This window comes from Eleutherodactylus coqui, chromosome 9 (genome assembly GCF_035609145.1).
Source record: "Eleutherodactylus coqui strain aEleCoq1 chromosome 9, aEleCoq1.hap1, whole genome shotgun sequence".
Lineage (NCBI taxonomy): Eukaryota > Metazoa > Chordata > Amphibia > Anura > Eleutherodactylidae > Eleutherodactylus > Eleutherodactylus coqui.
Genome location: NC_089845.1, coordinates 59,148,451 through 59,167,949, shown reverse-complemented (window position 1 = coordinate 59,167,949; position 19,499 = coordinate 59,148,451). Strand labels below are relative to the sequence as shown.

The following is a 19,499-nucleotide window of genomic DNA, read 5'->3' as shown; positions in this document are numbered from 1 at the left end:
AGGGAGAGAGAGATCTCCCCTCCGTTCCTCCCGGCTCTCCCCCGCAGCTCCCCGCCCCCCGAATGTACATTTTATCATCAATGTACCACGGTAAGAGGTGTTCTTACTAATTACTACACATGAACCATTTGTGAAGTCATCGGAAGTTTGGCCTACTGACTCAACTGAGGCACATTCCACCCACAGAAAAAGTAATAAAACAAATAGGAACTGCTCCGTAAGGTCCACGGTGGCCGAATGTATACAGAACGTAGACTAGTACAGTGTGAATCTGGAGTGGATTCCTGCAATGTAAGAGACAGGACATCACCGCCTTTACTTGAGAAAGGAAAACCGGCAAAATACACTTTGTCAAAAAAAAAGGAATTGCCGTTTTGCAGTAAAGCTTGCGTGCAGTTACATCTCAGGGAGATCTATAAAGTGATAAGATGAACGGTCTTGCCACCTGAGGCCCTAAAAGTGGTTCCCGATTGTCCTATAAAAGGCTCTCATAGGCTCCTTATCTGTAGTGACCTCTTCTTCCGCTTGTGTAGAGCTTGGTGACCACTAGACGCCTCTACGATGCAGAGAAGAGATTGTGCCCAGTTAACAGAGTTTAAGAAGGGCGCATTATTGGGATGCAAGAAGCTGGCTGGTCGTATCAACAAATCACCGCCACCTGGGCCATTCTCACCATACTGTTAGGTGGTGTTGGGACCAGTCTCAGGACGCCCTCGACAGACCACCGGTAGAGAGGATCGTCTGACAAGCACGAGCAGCGCTCCAACTAGTTCGTTGTCCACCATCCAGAAGCAGGTGGCATTGTTACAGGCCCCCGTGTCTGCAGAACCCTTTCCAGGCGCTTGACTGAAGGATATTTGGTCTCACGGTGCCCGTTACGTGGTCCACCATTAACAGCCCCCATTGACTCAGTTTGCAGTAGTGTCATGAACAATGAAACTGGACGCTACGGAGTGGAACCGGGTTGTCTTCAGCGACGATTACAAGTTTAGTTTGGGAACTGACAGACATGTTTGTGTCTGGAGACCTAGGGGTGAGCGCCTCAATTCTGTCTTTGCTGTGGACAGGCACACTGCCCCCAGCTGGTGAGATGGTCTGGTGGCTGTCGCATCTGACAGTCAGTCACCTCTAGTAGTGGTACGAGGGACAATGACAGCTCAGCGATATGTTCAGGGCATCCTGCAGCCACATGTGTTCCTCTCATGGCGGCTTCCAGCCGGATAATGCTCGGCTGCACACACAAGGGGTCATGGGAATGTCTCCAAAACATTGTCACACTTCTGTGGCTGCCCGGTCACCAGATTTATCACCAATAGAACATGTATGGGACCATCTGGGACACCAATTTCCACAGCCTACAAGTTTGCACGATCTAGAGCAGTGGTGGCGAACCTATGGCACGCGTGCCAGAGGCGGCACGCAGAGCCCTCCCTGCTGGCACGCGCCGCCATCGGCCGCTCACCACCCTAGTGAATGCCTGCAGGGGCCGCGGCTCCCCTGCTGACATTCACTCAGCGCTGCTTTCTGTGCTGATCCCGGCGCACACTGTGAGTCAGTGTGCAACCAGGATCCTTCTCCCCCGTCCCCCGACGTCTCCTACTTTGGTTCCGCAAGAGCAGGAGGAGAAGGTATCCAACAGCAGCACACTGCCTTCAGTGTACACCTGAGATCAGGCAGGAGAGGAGCAGCGCTCCCACGAGGAGGAGGGGTAAGTATGTGGGGCAGGGGGCGGGCATTCTGACAGCTGGGAGAATCGCTGGGGGGGGGGGAGGCATTCTGACTGCTGGGAGAATCGCTTGGGGGGGAAGCATTATGACTGTTGGGAGAATCGCTGGGGGGGGGGGGGGGAGGGGAAGCATTATGACTGCTGGGAGAATCGCTGGGGGGGAGGGGAGGCATTATGACTGCTGGGAGAATCGCTGGGGGGGAGGGGAGGCATTATGACTGCTGGGAGAATCGCTGGGGGGGGAGGCATTATGACTGCTGGGGGGACCGCTGGAGGGGGGAGGGGGGCGTATTATGATTGCTGGGGGGACCGCTGGAGGGGAGGGGGGCATTATTGCTGGCAGACAGCTGGGGGTGGCATTGTGACTGCTGGTGGACCACTGGGGGGGGGGGGGGTAATATGACTGCTGTGGGAACCGCTGGGGGGGAAGCGGGCATTATTACTGCTGGGGGACCGCTGGGGTATGTCACTATTACCACTGGGGGGGGGTCACTATTATCGCTAGGAGGGCCACTATTACCACTGGGGTATGTTTACATGCGGCAGAAACTGGCAGGGCTGTTTCAAAATAGACAGGGTGCAGATTTTGACAACTTTTTGGATGCGGAAATGCTGCAGAATTTTCCACATCCAAAAAGCAGTCAGAATCTGCACCCTGTCTATTTTGAAACAGCCCTGTCCTTTTTAGAACGACGGGGGTAAAATCATGTCGTGATAAGCCCGGCCCCTGACGTGTTGGCACTTTGCGATACATAAGTTGGTTTTGGGTTGCAGTTTGGGCACTCGGTCTCTAAAAGGTTCGCCATCACTGATCTAGAGGATCAGTTACCGCAAATGTGGACCAGTATGCCACAAGATACCATACAGAACTTGTAGGTCTCCACTCCCAGCCGTATCACATCATGTATCCAAGCTAGAGGCAGTACAACAGGGTACTAGAGCCTCCATACCCAGCCGTATCACATCTTGTATCGAAGCCAGAGGCAGTACAACAGGGTACTAGAGACTCCATGCCCGCCCATATCACATCTTGTATCCAAGCTAGAGGCGGTACAACAGGGTACTAGAGCCTTCATGCCTGCCCGTATCACAGCTTACATCTAAGCTAGAAGTACTAGAGCCTCCCTTCAAAGGGTCGGTTCTCTGCAATAGATGATCTTTTTGCTCTGATTTTGTAATCACTTATATCGTTACAATGACACAAATAAAGTTTTATTCAATCCCGACAACTCATTCTAGGTACGTGATTTTTTTTTACCAAGTAGTATAGCTATATCACCTGGACCCCTACGACCATATGAGATGTGTTTAGCAGACTCCTGTCTAAACCCGTAAGCCCACTGAACACGAGCCCCGATCTCCAGGCCCCATCCACTGCCATCAGTGATGCAGCAGCAGACAAGGCACTGACACCCCTGTATATCTGCACATCACACTGTACAAGGCGTGCGGACAAAAAGATTTCCTGCTGACTAAGTGGATAATCCCAGAACTGCCGCTAATAACACCAAATCCAGAGATAATCTGCTAGAATTAGAACAATCTTTCATGGAGAATCTTTGGGACTGCAGCGATGATCATAACTGATCCAACCTCGTCTTGTATAACGACACGACTTATCTGGCGTGTCTGAGAATAAAGGGGTCACTGGCCTCGGGCAATAAAGATGTCAGGCTCCTCCGCTACCACCCCCCAGCCGCCTCTACCTCTCGCGGCGCTCCTCCACTACCACCCGCCAGCCGCCTCTACCTCTCGCGGCGCTCCTTCGCTACCACCCCCAGCCGCCTCTACCTCTCGCGGCGCTCCTTCGCTACAGTCCCCAGCCGCCTCTACCTCTCGCGGCGCTCCTTCGCTGCCACCCCCAGCCGCCTCTACCTCTCGCGGCGCTCCTTCGCTGCCACCCCCAGCCGCCTCTACCTCTCGCGGCGCTCCTTCGCTGCCACCCCCAGCCGCCTCTACCTCTCGCGGCGCTCCTTCGCTGCCACCCCCAGCCGCCTCTACCTCTCGAGGCGCTCCTTCGCTGCCACCCCCAGCCGCCTCTACCTCTCGAGGCGCTCCTTCGCTGCCACCCCCAGCCGCCTCTACCTCTCGAGGCGCTCCTTCGCTGCCACCCCCAGCCGCCTCTACCTCTCGCGGCGCTCCATCGCTGCCACCCCCAGCCGCCTCTACCTCTCGCGGCGCTCCTTCGCTGCCACCCCCAGCCGCCTCTACCTCTCGCGGCGCTCCTTCGCTGCCACCCCCAGCCGCCTCTACCTCTCGCGGCGCTTCTTCGCTACAGTCCCCAGCCGCCTCTACCTCTCGCGGCGCTTCTTCGCTACAGTCCCCAGCCGCCTCTACCTCTCGCGGCGCTCCTTCGCTGCCACCCCCAGCCGCCTCTACCTCTCGCGGCGCTTCTTCGCTACAGTCCCCAGCCGCCTCTACCTCTCGCGGCGCTTCTTCGCTACAGTCCCCAGCCGCCTCTACCTCTCGCGGCGCTCCTTCGCTACAGTCCCCAGCCGCCTCTACCTCTCGCGACGCTCCTTCGCTACAGTCCCCAGCCGCCTCTACCTCTCGCGACGCTCCTTCGCTACAGTCCCCAGCCGCCTCTACCTCTCGCGGCGCTCCTTCGCTACAGTCCCCAGCCGCCTCTACCTCTCGCGACGCTCCTTCGCTACAGTCCCCAGCCGCCTCTACCTCTCGCGACGCTCCTTCGCTACAGTCCCCAGCCGCCTCTACCTCTCGCGACGCTCCTTCGCTACAGTCCCCAGCCGCCTCTACCTCTCGCGACGCTCCTTCGCTACAGTCCCCAGCCGCCTCTACCTCTCGCGACGCTCCTTCGCTACAGTCCCCAGCCGCCTCTACCTCTCGCGACGCTCCTTCGCTACAGTCCCCAGCCGCCTCTACCTCTCGCGACGCTCCTTCGCTACAGTCCCCAGCCGCCTCTACCTCTCGCGACGCTCCTTCGCTACAGTCCCCAGCCGCCTCTACCTCTCGCGACGCTCCTTCGCTACAGTCCCCAGCCGCCTCTACCTCTCGCGACGCTCCTTCGCTACAGTCCCCAGCCGCCTCTACCTCTCGCGACGCTCCTTCGCTACAGTCCCCAGCCGCCTCTACCTCTCGCGACGCTCCTTCGCTACAGTCCCCAGCCGCCTCTACCTCTCGCGACGCTCCTTCGCTACAGTCCCCAGCCGCCTCTACCTCTCGCGACGCTCCTTCGCTACAGTCCCCAGCCGCCTCTACCTCTCGCGGCGCTCCTTCGCTAGTCCCCAGCCGCCTCTACCTCTCGCGACGCTCCTTCGCTACAGTCCCCAGCTGCCTCTACCTCTCGCGGCGCTCCTTCGCTACAGTCCCCAGCCGCCTCTACCTCTCGCGGCGCTCCTTCGCTACAGTCCCCAGCCGCCTCTACCTCTCGCGGCGCTCCTTCGCTAGTCCCCAGCCGCCTCTACCTCTCGCGGCGCTCCTTCGCTACAGTCCCCAGCCGGCGCTCCTTCGCTACCATCCTCTCAACAGCGCCCCTCTGCTACTAGCCCCCATAAGCCTCTACTTCTCGCGGCACTCATCCTCTACCACCCCTCAGCCTCCTTTCCTACCACCCAATCTCCTCTGCCTCTCTGTTACCCCCGCTCCTCATCCTCTATAGGGCAGCTGGCTGGCAGTGCCCACTACTTTACACCCCCAGGCAGCACTGGTGACCGCCACCCCCCAGCGCTGCAGCAGTGTACGCGGAATTGAGGACTACAACGGGCTGCTGTTAGGCATCACACACTGCAGGTACCGGAGCCCAGCAGCCCCGTCCTGCGCATGTCACACGCATACAACATGCAGTTAGCTCCTCCCCCAGCTGGTAGACCCTGAGCCCGGCCCGGCGCTGCCCTTACCGGTGTGGTCGCTGATGCTGCGGCCGGCTGCCCCGCACTGACACTCCGGCTCTCACTGCCTCATCCTTCCAGACAGGACATTGGCTGAAACCCCGGGCCGGGGGCGTGGCTCTGCCACCGTGACGTCACAATAACTGCCGGCTGCAGCCAGAGGAAGTGCAGGTGTGAGGAGCAGTGACGTGGCGGTGTCACGTGGCGTAGTATCCGGAAGGCTTCAGCCACTAAAAGGGCAGAGGCAGTAGAGTGCCCGTCCTGTGACTGACTATGTAGAGCACAAGCTGTGCCTGGGGCGGGATTATGGCAGCTCATATATAGCTATCTACATATAGTGAGTGGACGACCAGTCCATGCCCAATTCGCAGGTCACTTTAAGCGGTGCCCACTTGTGAATAGATTGCCCGGATTTGCGGTCATGCTGCATATTTTCAAATATTGGATCCAAGGGATCTGGATCCCCCCCAAAATCTTTTTTTTTTGTTATTTCTGCTATCTTTTCTCAAATCGATGCAAAACTGGACGGTGGAAACACGTGTACCTCGTCACTGTGAGGTGTGATCACATGGGGGATACCCTGCGCATTTGGTGGCCAGTGCTACCCAATCTCAGCCAAACACTCATAAAGAAATCTCTGCGGAATCTACAGGGAGATTCTGGCACGGAATGGATTTTAGATCCTCAGTTTGTCAATTTATGCTGCGGAAGTTCACCCCCTCCAACCAGAGGCACGAAATCAGCTGTGAATCCGCATGCTATACAAGCAGATTTTATCACAAACCTGCAACAATTTTTATTTCCTGCTGCAAAAAAATGCCCCTTGTAGGAAAACCCCAAATCGGGGGTGCCTAACCTTTTTTTTGCTCAAGCGCCTGAATTCTCACATTCCAAGGGCTGCAAAAATATTACCATCTGAGGTATTTATGGTATATCAAAAAATATCTCATGTGAACACGTTCCACTTCCAGGACCCAACGGAAGAGTGGAGGTCCCCTTCTTCCCCAATCAGCACTCCTTCTATGTGTGCATGTGGCTCCCCACTGTAGCCTATGGGCATTGTGGTAACAGCCTAACATTTCACAACTTCCATAAACTGCAGTGGGGAGAGCAGCGTGCGTAGACGGCCACCTCTCCAACTCGTAAACTCCTTTATGGAGTTGCAAATGGGTCAAGATACCCCATTCCCTTGATACAAGGGGCACCAAAAATTGGCTATGCTGTGACCATTAGTGCTTGCCCATTGCGGTGAGTAGCCACCACATACAGACAAGCATTTCTGTGTCCAGATGGTTGGGGGCTGCACAGAATGGTATTGTGGGCCACATGTTGGCTGTGGGTTGTGCGCCCCTGCTCTAAAGCCTTGGGGCAATGCTCTGGCGCCCATGTCTTTTTCGGCAGTGACCCATTGTATTTCTTATAATAGTGCCAACCTATTCCTCAGTGTTGTGCAGAGATTGCCATCACTTTAATCACTCCCTGCCCGCGTTGGGTCTCACAATCTAAAGTCCAACTAAACCTAGAAACATGTTTTTACTTGGAAGAAATCAGAGGACACTTGGGAAGAACATACCAACTCCATGCAGATATCACCCTTGGATAGGTTTAATCCAGGCACTAATAGTGCTACCTACTAAGCCACCATGCTGCTATGAGACTTAGTGCTTCACACCATCATTTGATGACGTGATTCCGTGAATGAGAACGCTGCAGGAGATAAATGTGCGAATTCTTGAAATTGGTGCACACTTATCTCCACGTGTACGAAAACATTCAGGTTGAATGCAAGATAAGGTTATGTCACAGCAAACCCAATATTAGTGTGGAGCCTTAACTGAAGGCTCTATTCACATGGCTGACAAGAGTTTTGTTGGAACTTTGGTCAGCAGTAGAGATGAGCGAGCACCCAAATGCTCGGGTCCGCGTTATTCGAGTCGAGCTTTTCCTAAAATTCGAGAGCTCTACTGGAGTAACGAACCCCATTGACTACAATGGGAGACTCGAGCATTTTTGTATATGGGACGCTGGGTCCCGAGCTTTTTTTCTTGGTCTCCCTCTCTCCCTCCCCCCACCTTTCCCTTCCTGCCAGACCAAAAATTTTTGAATGATGCGCGCTGCAGTGGGGAGGGGCCAAAACAGGCACGTCACAGCAGGGAGGAGGCAAAGCTGGGGTGGGGTCAAACACGATTTGATGCTCGTTCGAGTAACGAGCACCATGGAGTACGCTAATACTCGAACGAGCATCAAGCTCGCCAGAGTACGTTCGCTCAACTCTAGTCAGCAGTTTTTTCACTGTTGACAGCAAGAAGAGTGCTGCATTCAGTCTGCTGGCAGCATTCACCAGTATGTTGGCTTGCCTTGGTTGTCAGACATCCATACATTCTCAAACAGTCCATAAAAATAGGAACTTTTTGGCCACTAACCATGACAAAATAATAATACTTTCTGGCAGTGAGGGTGATCAATGAGTGGAACAGGTTACCACAGGAGGTGGCGAGTTCTCCTTTAATGGAAGTATTCAAACAAAGACTGGACAGACATCTGTCTGGGATGGTTTAGTGAATCCTGCACTGAGCAGGGGTTGGACCCGATGACCCTGGATGTCCCTTCCAACTCTACAATTCTATGATTCTACGCATCCTTGATTTTTTTACGCTGTATATACTGGTGCAGGTCATTGTGTTTGTAGTTATAATCATTTTATAGTTCATTGTTGTTGCTAATGTATTTATGTTCGTACCCCCCACTATGGACCTTTATTTATTACAATCTTTAGCACTTATTTTTGGTTTTAGAATTTGTAACAAAAATGTTACAGTCTGCGATTTTTGACTAAATTGTCCAGAAAAATAAACCAGTAGGTCACTGGGTACCCAACGCAATGCAGCTCCAGGTCACAGAGACCCACCACTTTACTGTGTAGGTAAACTTCCTCAGAGCGGACAGGAGAACTTCTTGGGTGGCACGATCACAGGAGAAGATACTTTGTTACAGTATTCTCTTTTGAAATGACTAATGCTAATTATTTACAGGGACCTGTAATTAGTACAATAAAATGGGACCCGGACATCTCCAGGATTCTACAGAGCAGGTTTTTCCTGCTCAACTGAGGTGTGTCAAAAATCACATTTCTAAAGGTGCCTTTACCCGGAGCAACCATTGTTCAGATAGTCGCTCAGAAAGTTCCTTGAGGCGTACGGCCAACAGTGCATTTACACAGAGCAAGGATTGATCATTAGTTGTTTGCCAAGACATTGTTCATAGAGGGGATCTGCATGTAAAGTCATTCACAAGTCGTTCAACTACAAACAACTGCGACTTCACACCAGATGACTTTTGATCAACCAGTAACTATATATTTTTGGTAAGCTGAAATGGAGGGACTCTCGGCTTATTGCTCAGCACCCGGTTTAACTATCATTTCAATTTACTCTTTTGAGCAATCATTCAGCTGGTATATTTGGAGTGGATGTTCTTCAGGCCTCTTTCACACAGGCTACAAAATCGCGAGATTTCATAGAGATGCAACATCGCTACAAAACGCATTTATGTGAAGCCCATAGTTTCCAATGGATTCTTTCACACCAATAGGACCAATAGGGAACCGTGGGCTTCACATACATGCGTTTTGTAGCGAGATTTTGTAGCCCGAGTGGATGCAACCTCAGGAGGATAAGCAGATCTCCACAGGTACCACATAGGTCATACAAAATCGGGATTAAAGGAGTTTTGTCATTAGAGCCTAAAAGAAAAAAGGAGGGCAAACTCACCTCTATTGGAGCCCCAGGACGCAGCTGGCAGCCACTGCCGGTATCGGTGGCGAGTTCCGGGTAGAAAGCCAGGCTGAAGCCAATTAGAGGCCACAGCATCATGTCCCCAAATTCCTTGCACCATGGTGTCTAGGATATGAACACTGTTCCCAGTAGCGCTGACAGTGCCGCAGCGGTCATGTGATTTCGCCTGGCCATCCACTCGGAAGTCATTGCTGATTGCATGGCCTATCTTTTTGCGTTCCTTGGAGCGCATCACCCATTGTTTTCAATGGGACAATAAAACACACCGTACGGCGTGCAATGGGCACACGAGTACGATGCAAGGTTTCCCATTGAAAACCACGGGAAATACTTGCCGATCCTTTAACGCGTCTGAAAGCTGCGCCGGAGGATCACTACTTTGCAGAAGAGGTGGGAGGCGTTCTTGCCAGAAAAATGTCTTGCATCAGCGTGGAAACACGCATTGGCGAGAGCGATATCGGGGAGTTTCTCGGCTAGATATTGCGCCCGCCCGTGCGCAGGTAGCCTCTGGCGGCTATTTTCAAGTGCAGTGGAAGCTGGGCACATGCAGAAAGCATGTGAAGTTATACTCTGTGTTCATAGAGAAAGACTACTGGAGGGACCTCACATTGGCATCACATAGCCATGGGCAGACGAAGGGGAAAAGTTACATCATTATGATGAAAGTAAGAGCTGTTTGCCACCAGGCTTCATTTTTAATTAGCGTTAATAGCTAAAATGAAAATATACTAATACAGTGAATTAGATTGAACGATTTCCACATGCAATGCAGAACGAAATTGCAAACAATTTATCTGGCTGTATAATCAGGCTGCACAAGCAAACTCTGACATCGTTAACCCGTTCAAATAATTTATTGCGCCGTGCAAACCGAGCCTTGGGCCAGTATCACATGGGCATTTACATGCGCGTTTGTGCAGATTTGCATGCATGCGTGTTTCTTTTGTATTATTTGCGCATGCAATTTCTCGCCCCACCCCCTCCCATTGCAGGGGTGGAGCTAAGTCCCAAAACTTAGCTCTGTCCCCGTCCCCTCCCATTGCAAATAGTGCCGAGGGGCGGAGAGGGGGCGGGAGCTCAGAGCACTGCCCCCCACTCTTCCAGCCTCCTCCCCCTGCAGAGAGGGACACCGTATATCGGCCGGGCGTGAAAACCCGGCTGATACACGGTCGTCTGAATAAGCCCTTTGCCTGTGCAAAAAACACCAAACATGCTCCTATTCACTGGAAGGAGCAATTAAGTTAATAAGTTCAATATGTGCTATATTGTACACCAATGCACTGAAAAATAGAACATGTTACGTGTTTTTTTGCGCAAAATACACTTGTGAAAAAACACATTGAAATCAATAGGTTCTATTTTCTGCGTATTCTGCACTCAAATTTTGCACACGCAAATACGCCGCTTGTGACACGGGCCTTTGGGCAGTTGCACACGGACAAATGCGCAATTGTCTGCGCTTTAGAGCAACGTATTTGAGGTGGATTTACACACATATTGGCACAGTTTAATGTACTTTTTGCACATATAGGGCAGGGGTTTTGCGCACGGGACTGCACCACGCTCCGATTTAAAAGGCTATTTAGTCCAATGAGGTCCAGATATGTTTTTTTACCGAAATTGCACAGAATATTGCTCATTTGCATGCATATAGACTTCTATGGGGACCTTTGGCGTACAAGGTACAGCATGCTGCGTTTTTCTACGCGGTAGCAAAATGCATGCACAAAAGAAGGGACTGAGAACAAACCCATTGAAATTAAATTCACTTGCATATTGCGCGCACAAATACGCCCGTGTGAATCCGACCTTAGTGTTTTCAAGTAGCATTCTATTCTTTGCAGAGATCTACTTTGGATTACTTTGTATTGTTCTCTGCACAGTGATACATTGTATCTGGGTCTCCATGGTAACTCTGCAGAGACGGTTGGACTGACATTCCACAGTGACAGAGTGGGAGTGGCCGTTCTGACAGGTAGGGGGCGTCCCTCTCCTCATTGGTGCTGAAGTTTCCATAGCAGTCCTCGCTATTGTTCCTGCTGTTTGTAGATGCTTCCTCACAGCTAATAAGGAAGAGCTGGGGAGTAAGTGTACTGCTGGGGAGCAACCGCACACACACCATGGCTGACAACGACCCGAAGACCCCACAAGACCTGTCCGACTTTGTAAGTCTGCCCACTAATGCTAGATTTGTTGCAGGATCCAACTAGTGATATGTGTCAGTAGTGATCCACTGGGATAATGATGGGGGTGGTTTATAAACTGTTATCAAACGTAATGGGGCAGCGGTCAGATCAGAGACCTCTGATGTCCGACTACTGGGTGTCTTCTTATAAAATGTGGAATGCTCCAAGTGCGGTATTTTTGTGGTTGTCCGGGAATGTAAACCGCAGTGAATATGCGAAAATAAAAAATAACCACTATCCAGATATTAAATCCAGCGCTACGGGTACGGTAGACCCCTCCAGTCATTCCTTACCGAGCTACAGTGAAGACGTGACCAATACGCCCACTTAAGCACTGCGGAAAATGATGCCACAGACAGATGCGCACCAAACTCCATGCCTTATGCTAAAATTTGCGCGTGTAATATGCAGGGAATAGAACCCATTTGGTTCAATCGCAAGCGAGTATATTCTGCAAGGGCAATTCCCTTCTGCAAAAAACATTTTCTATTTTCCTGCACTTTAAAAAACACAGTTGCACTCACAAATATGTAACGCCCATTCCGCAGAAACAGCGGAAATGCGCACGTTAATACGCATACGTTTATGTGAATCCAACCTTAGGCCTGTGTCACGCGAGCGTCTGCGTATTTGCACATTCGTGCCATGTTTTTAAGCATCGGCTTTGCATGTGCAACTGTACTTTTTAGCTAACCACACTGGTGAACGCTATGTGGGGCCGTGAATTGGAACAGCCCCTGTTGTAGACTAAAGGATCTGTCCGGTGCCATTCGGTCCGGCATGTGTCAGATCCAGTAGTTCTGGTATTTTTGTTTTTTGGCTCAGCAGACAGAGACGAACAATAGAAATAGACTGGATCAGCAGGCACAGATGTGGGGGGCAGTGGACTGATACGCCTCAGGATATCATACAGAACCTGTATGCCTCCATGTCTGACCATATCACCTCTTGCATCCAAGCTAGAGGTGGCCCAACAGGGTAGAAGAGCCTCCATGCCTGCCCGTATCACATCTTGTATCCTAGCTAGAAGCGGTGCAACAGGATAATGGAGCCTCCATGCCGCCAGTATCACATCTTGCATCCAAGCTAGAGGCGGTCCAACAGGATACTAGAGCCTCCATGCCCGCCCGTATCACCTCTTGTATCCAAGCTAGAGGTGGTACAACAGGGTACTAGAGCCTCCATGCCCGCCCGTATCACCTCTTGTATCCAAGCTAGAGGCAGTACAACAGGATACTAGAGCCTCCATGCCCGCCCGTATCACCTCTTGCATCCAAGCTAGAGGCGGTACAACAGGATACTAGAGCCTCCATGCCCGCCCGTATCACCTCTTGCATCCAAGCTAGAGACGGTACAACAGGGTACTAGAGCCTCCATGCCCGCCCATATCACCTCTTGTATCCAAGCTAGAGGTGGTACAACAGGGTACTAGAGCCTCCATGCCCACCCGTATCACCTCTTGTATCCAAGCTAGAGGTGGTACAACAGGCCTCCCTTCAAGTGTTCAGTTTTCTACAACAAATGATCCTTTTGTCTGCTATTGCAATCACTTAAGCCCCATTTACACGGCATGAACTGTTGGATAAACGATGCCTGACAGCGCGTCCCAGTGATGGTCGTTCCTGCATGGTTACACAGGAGCGTGTATCGCTCAGAGTGCGGCCAGCATGGAGTTGTTCAAATTCCCGCGGGAGTTTGAACGCCTGTCGTCCCGTGTAGATGCATGCAGAGACTGAACAACTGCTGTTTACATTGAACAGCTAGTCATTCAGGTTTCTGCATGGCTATTCTTCAAACTCTCGTGGGAATGCGGAGATTGGAAGAACTCTTACTCATGTCCACGGAGAAAAGAAGATTTTAAATCCGCAATGGATCACATGCCCGCGGATCCGCACCCCATAGGGAAGCATTGACCACCCGCAGGTAGATAAATACCCACGGATGGTCAATAAAAGTGAATTAGAAAAATCCTGGAGCATGAAAAAAAATGGACATGCTCCATTTAGGTGCGGGTCTCCCGTGCGGACGGCTCCCGCAGGCTTCTATTGAAGCCTATGGAAGCCGTCCGGATCCGCAGGAGACCCGCACCTGAATTAAACTCACCTGCTCCAGGCGATGCAGATCTTCCTTAGTTCACGGCAGGATCTTTTCTTCGGCCCGTCAGATGTGCCCGGCGCATGCGTGCAGCACGCAGCCGGCGTGCCGACAACACACGTCGGGCCGCAAAAAAAAAAAGATGCGGCCACGAAGAAGAGAAGACACGCACGGCCCGCAGCAGGTGAGTTTATTCTGATTTTCAGCCCTCATGTCCGCGGGGCAGGAGGGACCCGCTACGGATTCTCCATGGAGAACCCGTAGCGGGCCTGATTTTCCCCGTGGACATGAGGCCTTAACGAATTGTCCCATGTAAATGGGTCTTTACTTATATCAACATTACAATCACACATTTCATTTGATTCCGACAACTCCATCTTGGTGCTTGATGTTTTTGACAATGAGTGTAATCTACATAGTCTATAACATTGTGTTAAAGGGAACCTGTCACCGGGTTCATGTAACCCAAACCACGGGTAGGATGAGCCCGGGTCAGGTATGTACACTGTGCCCCTGTATGTCTTGGTGTTTCAGATTAGACATACTTTGAAGTATGCCGGCCTCGCCCCACGCGGATCAACTACAGTGACAGCTCCCTCCCTACTTGTGTATAGAAGCGAGTTATCATTCTACATGATCAGGGTGGGGAGAGGCCGGGCCAGCGCAGCTCAAACTTCAAAGTATTGTGATTCTGAAACATCGCAGCGTTTCAGAAGACATACACCGGAGCACAGGACATACCCTTCACAGGTTCATGCTGCCTTGGTTCCCTTTAAGAATCATAAGCTGTTATAAGAGAACTATTCTGGTAACATAATATTTTTTTGTTTTCACCTTTCAGGCAGAAAGCCTTTTAAAAAACCTCCAGGAGCGATTCCAATCAATGTCAGATCAACTCACACACAGAAATATCCTTTGCAGTTTGCTTTTTTTCCACCCATGCTGTATCTTCTACAATAATAGTTAAAAGGGTAGGAAATAACTTTTTGATTGGTGGGGGTTTCACCAATAAGACTCCCACCAATCCCAAGAGCGAGGGACCGTGTATCGTTGTTCCGCTCCCGGCAGTGAGGAGGAGACTGAATGGATCAGCGGTCACGCATGCATGATGCTGCCTCACTTTTAATGGCATTGCCGGAGATAGCCGGGGTAGTAGCACTCGGCATTTTCTATCAGCCCTATTGAAATAAATAGAGGGGCGGCCATGCATGCTCTGCCATCACTCCATTCCATGTGACGTCATTGTGGGTGGGAAAAGCAGCCCTGCAGTGACGAGGAGAGGGGGTGCAGGGCCGCCGTTCTCAGGATTGGTGGGGGCCTCAGCAGTGGTTTGATATACACGCTGTGTATCACATTTGTGTGTTTTAGACGCTTTTTGCCTCACTTGACAGGTGCATAAAGCCTGGTTTAGACACGATTATCCCTCAAAAAATCTTTTGAGCAATAATCGTTATGTGCTTTTTTACAGCACAAGGTGATCGCTCAAACATTGAGCAATCACCTTGCGCAACCAAACGAGTGGGGGGATGCAGAAGATAAGCGGGCCGGTTGTCTTCTGCATCCAGCTTTTCTCTGCTCGGAGCACCCAGGTGTTATACAGCCGAGCTCTCCAAGTGGGGGATGCAGATGACAAGCGGGGCTGCTTGTCTTCTGCATCCAGCTGTTCACCGCTCGGAGCGCCCAGGTGTTATACAGCCGAGCTCTCCAAGTGGGGGATGCAGATGACAAGCGGGGCTGCTTGTCTTCTGCATCCAGCTGTTCCCCACTCGGAGCGCCCAGGTGTTATACAGCCGAGCTCTCCGAGCGGGAATGCAGAAGAGAAGCTGGGCCGCTTGTCTTCTGCATCCAGCTGTTCTCTGCTCGGAGCGCCCGACTGTTATACAGCCAAGTACTCGAAGCGGGGTATGAAGAACACAGCTGGACAGCTCTGTTCTTCATACCCAGCCTGCCTTCAGGGAGCGGGATACAGCTGAAACAATAGTATCAGCTGTATCCCGCTGTGAATCCCTGATTACTGATCGCTGATCTTTCAGCATGTTAAAAGATCAGCAACTGCTTAAAGGGGTTGTCTCGCGGCAGCAAGTGGGGTTATACACTTTTGTATGGCCATATTAATGCATTTTGTAATATACATCGTGCATTAATTATGAGCCATACAGAAGTTATTCACTTACCTGCTCCGTTGCTAGCGTCCTGGTCTCCATGGATCAGTCTAAATTCGCGGGCTTCTGGCGTTTTTAGACGCGCTTGCGCAGTCCGGTCTTCTGCCTGGTGAATGGGGCCGCTCGTGCCGGAGAGCTGGTCCCGCGTCGTCATTGTAGCTCCGCCCCGTCACGTGTGCCGATTCCAGCCAATCAGGAGGCTGGAATTGGCAATGGAGCGCACAGAGCCCACGGTGCACCATGGGAGAAGACCCGCGGTGCATCGTGGGTGAAGATCCCGGCGGCCATCTTGGAGAAGGAAGAAAGAAGTCGTCGCAGAGCGGGGATTCGGGTAAGTAATATATATATATATATATATATATATATATATTTTATTTTTTTTTGTTTTAACCCATCCCTTGGGTTTGTCTCGCGCCGAACGGGGGGCCTATTGAAGAAAAACGTTTCGGCACGAGACAACCCCTTTAACGAAAACTGCACAACGTCAGTGCAGCGAGACAGCGATTAGTGCTCAAAAGATGGCTTTGAGCGATTTTTGAGCGAAAGTCATTGTGTCTAAAAGGGCCTTAAGGCTTACCAGAAAAGTGGCATTCCATAGTGGGGGAGGGGTGCAGCTTAAATGTGACAACTAAAATTTGGGCATAAAATATTGTATAAAATAAACTAAGCCTTTAGACACTTGTCTAACTTTAGTCTATGGGTTACTGGCTTGTGTAATGTTAGACTAAAGTGTCTAAAGAGGCGCCAGATTTATGAGATCGCGTGGGCCACGATGATAAGCTTGCCATGTTTTTAGATTGCTTTCTCTAAATTTATGCTGTCAAACCATTAGACGGATTGGTAAATCTGGCGCCTTCTCCTTTCTGGTTTTATCTGGGATGCATAAGTCATGTATATATTTCAATATATTTTCCTTAACATCTTACTGGATGACATGGGGTCGAACATTGAAAAATTACAGAAGGACGTCAGCGACCTTATGACTCAAGCGGGCATCGAGAACACAGATGACGTTGGGGTATCTATCAGCTTTTCATCTCAATCACTATTTAACTTTGAAAGTATTTGAAGGTGTAACTGCGCTTTCTAAAAACCTTCGCCATGTTGTAGGGACATGTAAAACGCTTTGATTGCTGGGGATCCGCGTGATGAAACCACCACTGCTTGCCATCTGAAGACGGGCCCATCAGCTGCCTCGTTCTAGTAATAGGCGGGGGTCTCAGCAGCCGGATCCCAGCAATGGTGTGCTCAAAAAAAAATCCGCAACCATGCTCCAAATAATTGAAATGGGGAATTAAGAAAATAAGTGCATGTGAATGAACCATTGAAATGAATGTTCTATTTACTGCGTACTGCATGCACCATATGCTGCGCAAATACATTCGTGTGACACAGGGCTAATGCCACTGCACAAGGGCGTAAGTGCATTTATGTGCACATTTACGCAATGAACGTCACGTGTTTTACTGTACTTTGTGAGCGCACAAAAAAATGTAACTGAGCTCCCATTCATTGGAATGGTCAATTAGTCTAATTCATTCAGTATTCGCTCTTTCCCTGCGCGAATGCGAAAATAGAGCATGCTGCGTTTTTTTTTTTTTTTTGCACAAACAAAATGTAAGCTTAATGAACCGCCCCATTGTAATTAATGGGTTCTACTCACTGCGTATTGCGCGCAAATTTTTCATACGGAAGTATAATGTATTTTCTGGTGTTTTCCCATAAGCTTGTCTGCAAGAGCCAAGATTTCATGCCTACATAAAACGATTGCCGAACGATGAGCTAACCGATGACTGTTTGTCGCCTAGTCGTTGGCCATGTTTACACTGAAATATTAGGCTGCCTGTCCACGGCATAGGCTACCGCGGCAAATCACGGCATGCCGCAATTTGCCGCCTGTGAGCGGAGAATCGCTATTATTCTTCGCTCGTGGACACGGGGAAGCGCTCTCCATATCAAGTCTATGGAAAGCGTTCACTGCATTCCCCGTGGCGGCGGGATTATCGCTGCGGGGAACGCAATGAAAATACGCCGGACAGGCAGCCTTATTCAGATTTGAACGATCTTACAATTACCTGAACGATAATCATTCTATGTAAAAATCAGCCCTTAGGACTATTAAAATGAGCGAACCTACTCGTTTCGAGTAATTACTCGATCGAGCGCCGCGATTTTCGAGTACTTCCGTACTCGGGTGAAAAGGTTCGGGGGGGGTGCCGGGGGGAGGCGTGGTGGAGCGGGGGGTAGCAGCGGGGAACAGGGGGGAGCTCTCTCTCTCTCCCTCTCCCCCCCACTCCCCGCTGCAACCCCCCACTCACCCACGGCGCCCCCTGAATCATTTTACCCGAGTACGGAAGTACTCGAAAATTGCGGCGCTTGGGCAAAAAAAGGGGCGTGGGCGAGTAGGTTCGCTCATCTCCAGTCATAACTAAAACATTTTAAAACTCAAACAAAAATCCTTTCATTTGAATTGACAATTGAGAAAACCTGATTTGAAGTGATCGATGAAACAAGTTCAGCTTATTTATATATTGATCTTTTCTCTCTTTTGTGTTCCAGCACTGACCGATCAGAAGAATTCCCACAAGTTATTTATCATATTTAACATTTTATACGAAAAATATTTTTATGCAATAAACGCTGCTATCCTCCCATATAAACGCTTCACAGACAATATACAGCACGCTTTGTGCGCTCTACCAGGATACTCATTTTGCTAATGGCTGCGGTGAAGTTAAACGCACAACCCCTCCTGACATTGTGCGCCGCCTCCGTTTTATAGGTTGTTGCTAATTAAATGTATGACTTCTCTTCTGTACCAGATGTATTATTTTATCCTGAATACTGAAGCTAAGGGGTACCACGGGGAGGGTGTCTTCACACGGGGGAATGCAATGTAGGTCAGTGAAAAAAGACCATTTTACATGCAATTTTCATTCATGCAAGATCCATTTTTGAGATAAAATGCGCGATTTCTACCGAATTTCCATCCATTTTTGACGTATGTGAAAACAAAAAAAAATCCAGGTGGTTCCAATGGTAAAATGCTTTAAAAACAGATCACACTTGTGATGGACAAAAATTTAACAACACCGTATGAAATGCATGCCTTAAAAATCAGTCTCTACATGTCTTGAAATAGGATTTATAATCCCATGTGATTTAAATGGAGGTAATATGACACAGATGTGAACATCTGCCCGAGCAACATGGTTCCATTGGTCAGGGGTTTGAACCACTCAGCTGCCGTTACCAGGTGACTCCCATAACCACCCAGAGCAGGGCAAGAGGTGAAGTAAACACAAATTTGGTGGTGAAGCTCTCAGCTGTTAGTCAGGCTCCACTCAATATCTATAGGGCTGACAGACGGATAAGCACTGTTCTCTGTAATCTCAATTAGTCTCATAGACTTTACAGTACAAGCAAACACATGTCGCTTCAGCACTCCACATTTAAAGGGGTTGTCTGGGACTTTTTGATTTTTTTTCTGTTTTTTGTTACGGATTTCACTCATTGCAATGAATGAAACATATAGTGAAAATGTACCATTTTTACATAGCATGCCTAGATTCCGCCGATCATTTCCTCCATTGTGAAAAAAGTATAATGAAGACCTCCTTTACTTACATTGTACTGCACTCTGTTGCAGAACTTCAGTGCAAACTCCACAGCCAGAATTCTGCAATGTG

The 19,499-nt window shown here is 50.1% G+C and overlaps 3 protein-coding genes across 4 annotated transcripts in view; 2 read left to right on the top strand and 1 right to left on the bottom strand.

Moving 5' to 3' along the window:
- Positions 1-5,689, bottom strand: part of SLC66A2 (solute carrier family 66 member 2) — a 76,892-nt gene extending 71,203 nt beyond the window's left edge. For both annotated transcript variants that reach the window (XM_066579456.1, XM_066579455.1), the window contains exon 1: positions 5,584-5,689. The gene's annotated coding sequence lies outside the window, so the exon portion shown is untranslated. The remainder of the gene's footprint in view (positions 1-5,583) is intronic.
- LOC136578649 (putative uncharacterized protein ENSP00000383309) lies at positions 562-5,134 on the top strand. Its single transcript, XM_066578843.1, has 2 exons — positions 562-679; positions 3,543-5,134. The coding sequence occupies exons 1-2, from the start codon at positions 562-564 to the stop codon at positions 5,132-5,134; spliced, it is 1,710 nt and encodes a 569-aa protein (XP_066434940.1).
- A 5,686-nt stretch (positions 5,690-11,375) lies between the features above and the next one.
- On the top strand, positions 11,376-18,628 carry HSBP1L1 (heat shock factor binding protein 1 like 1). The gene is made up of 4 exons (XM_066579454.1): positions 11,376-11,533; positions 14,490-14,556; positions 16,737-16,828; positions 18,370-18,628. The coding sequence occupies exons 1-4, from the start codon at positions 11,489-11,491 to the stop codon at positions 18,373-18,375; spliced, it is 210 nt and encodes a 69-aa protein (XP_066435551.1). The 5' UTR covers positions 11,376-11,488; the 3' UTR covers positions 18,376-18,628.
- Positions 18,629-19,499: the final 871 nt, after the last annotated feature.

Excerpts from the sequence above, each read along its gene's own strand:
- LOC136578649 (XM_066578843.1), top strand. The coding sequence starts at position 562 with ATGCAGAGAAGAGATTGTGCCCAGTTAACAGAGTTTAAGAAGGGCGCA. Across the intron at positions 680-3,542 it reads TGGGCCATTCTCACCATACT|TCCCCAGCCGCCTCTACCTC; the intron begins GTTAGGTGGTGT and ends CCTTCGCTACAG.
- HSBP1L1 (XM_066579454.1), top strand. The coding sequence starts at position 11,489 with ATGGCTGACAACGACCCGAAGACCCCACAAGACCTGTCCGACTTT. Across the intron at positions 11,534-14,489 it reads CACAAGACCTGTCCGACTTT|GCAGAAAGCCTTTTAAAAAA; the intron begins GTAAGTCTGCCC and ends TTCACCTTTCAG. Across the intron at positions 14,557-16,736 it reads AGATCAACTCACACACAGAA|TGGATGACATGGGGTCGAAC; the intron begins ATATCCTTTGCA and ends TTAACATCTTAC.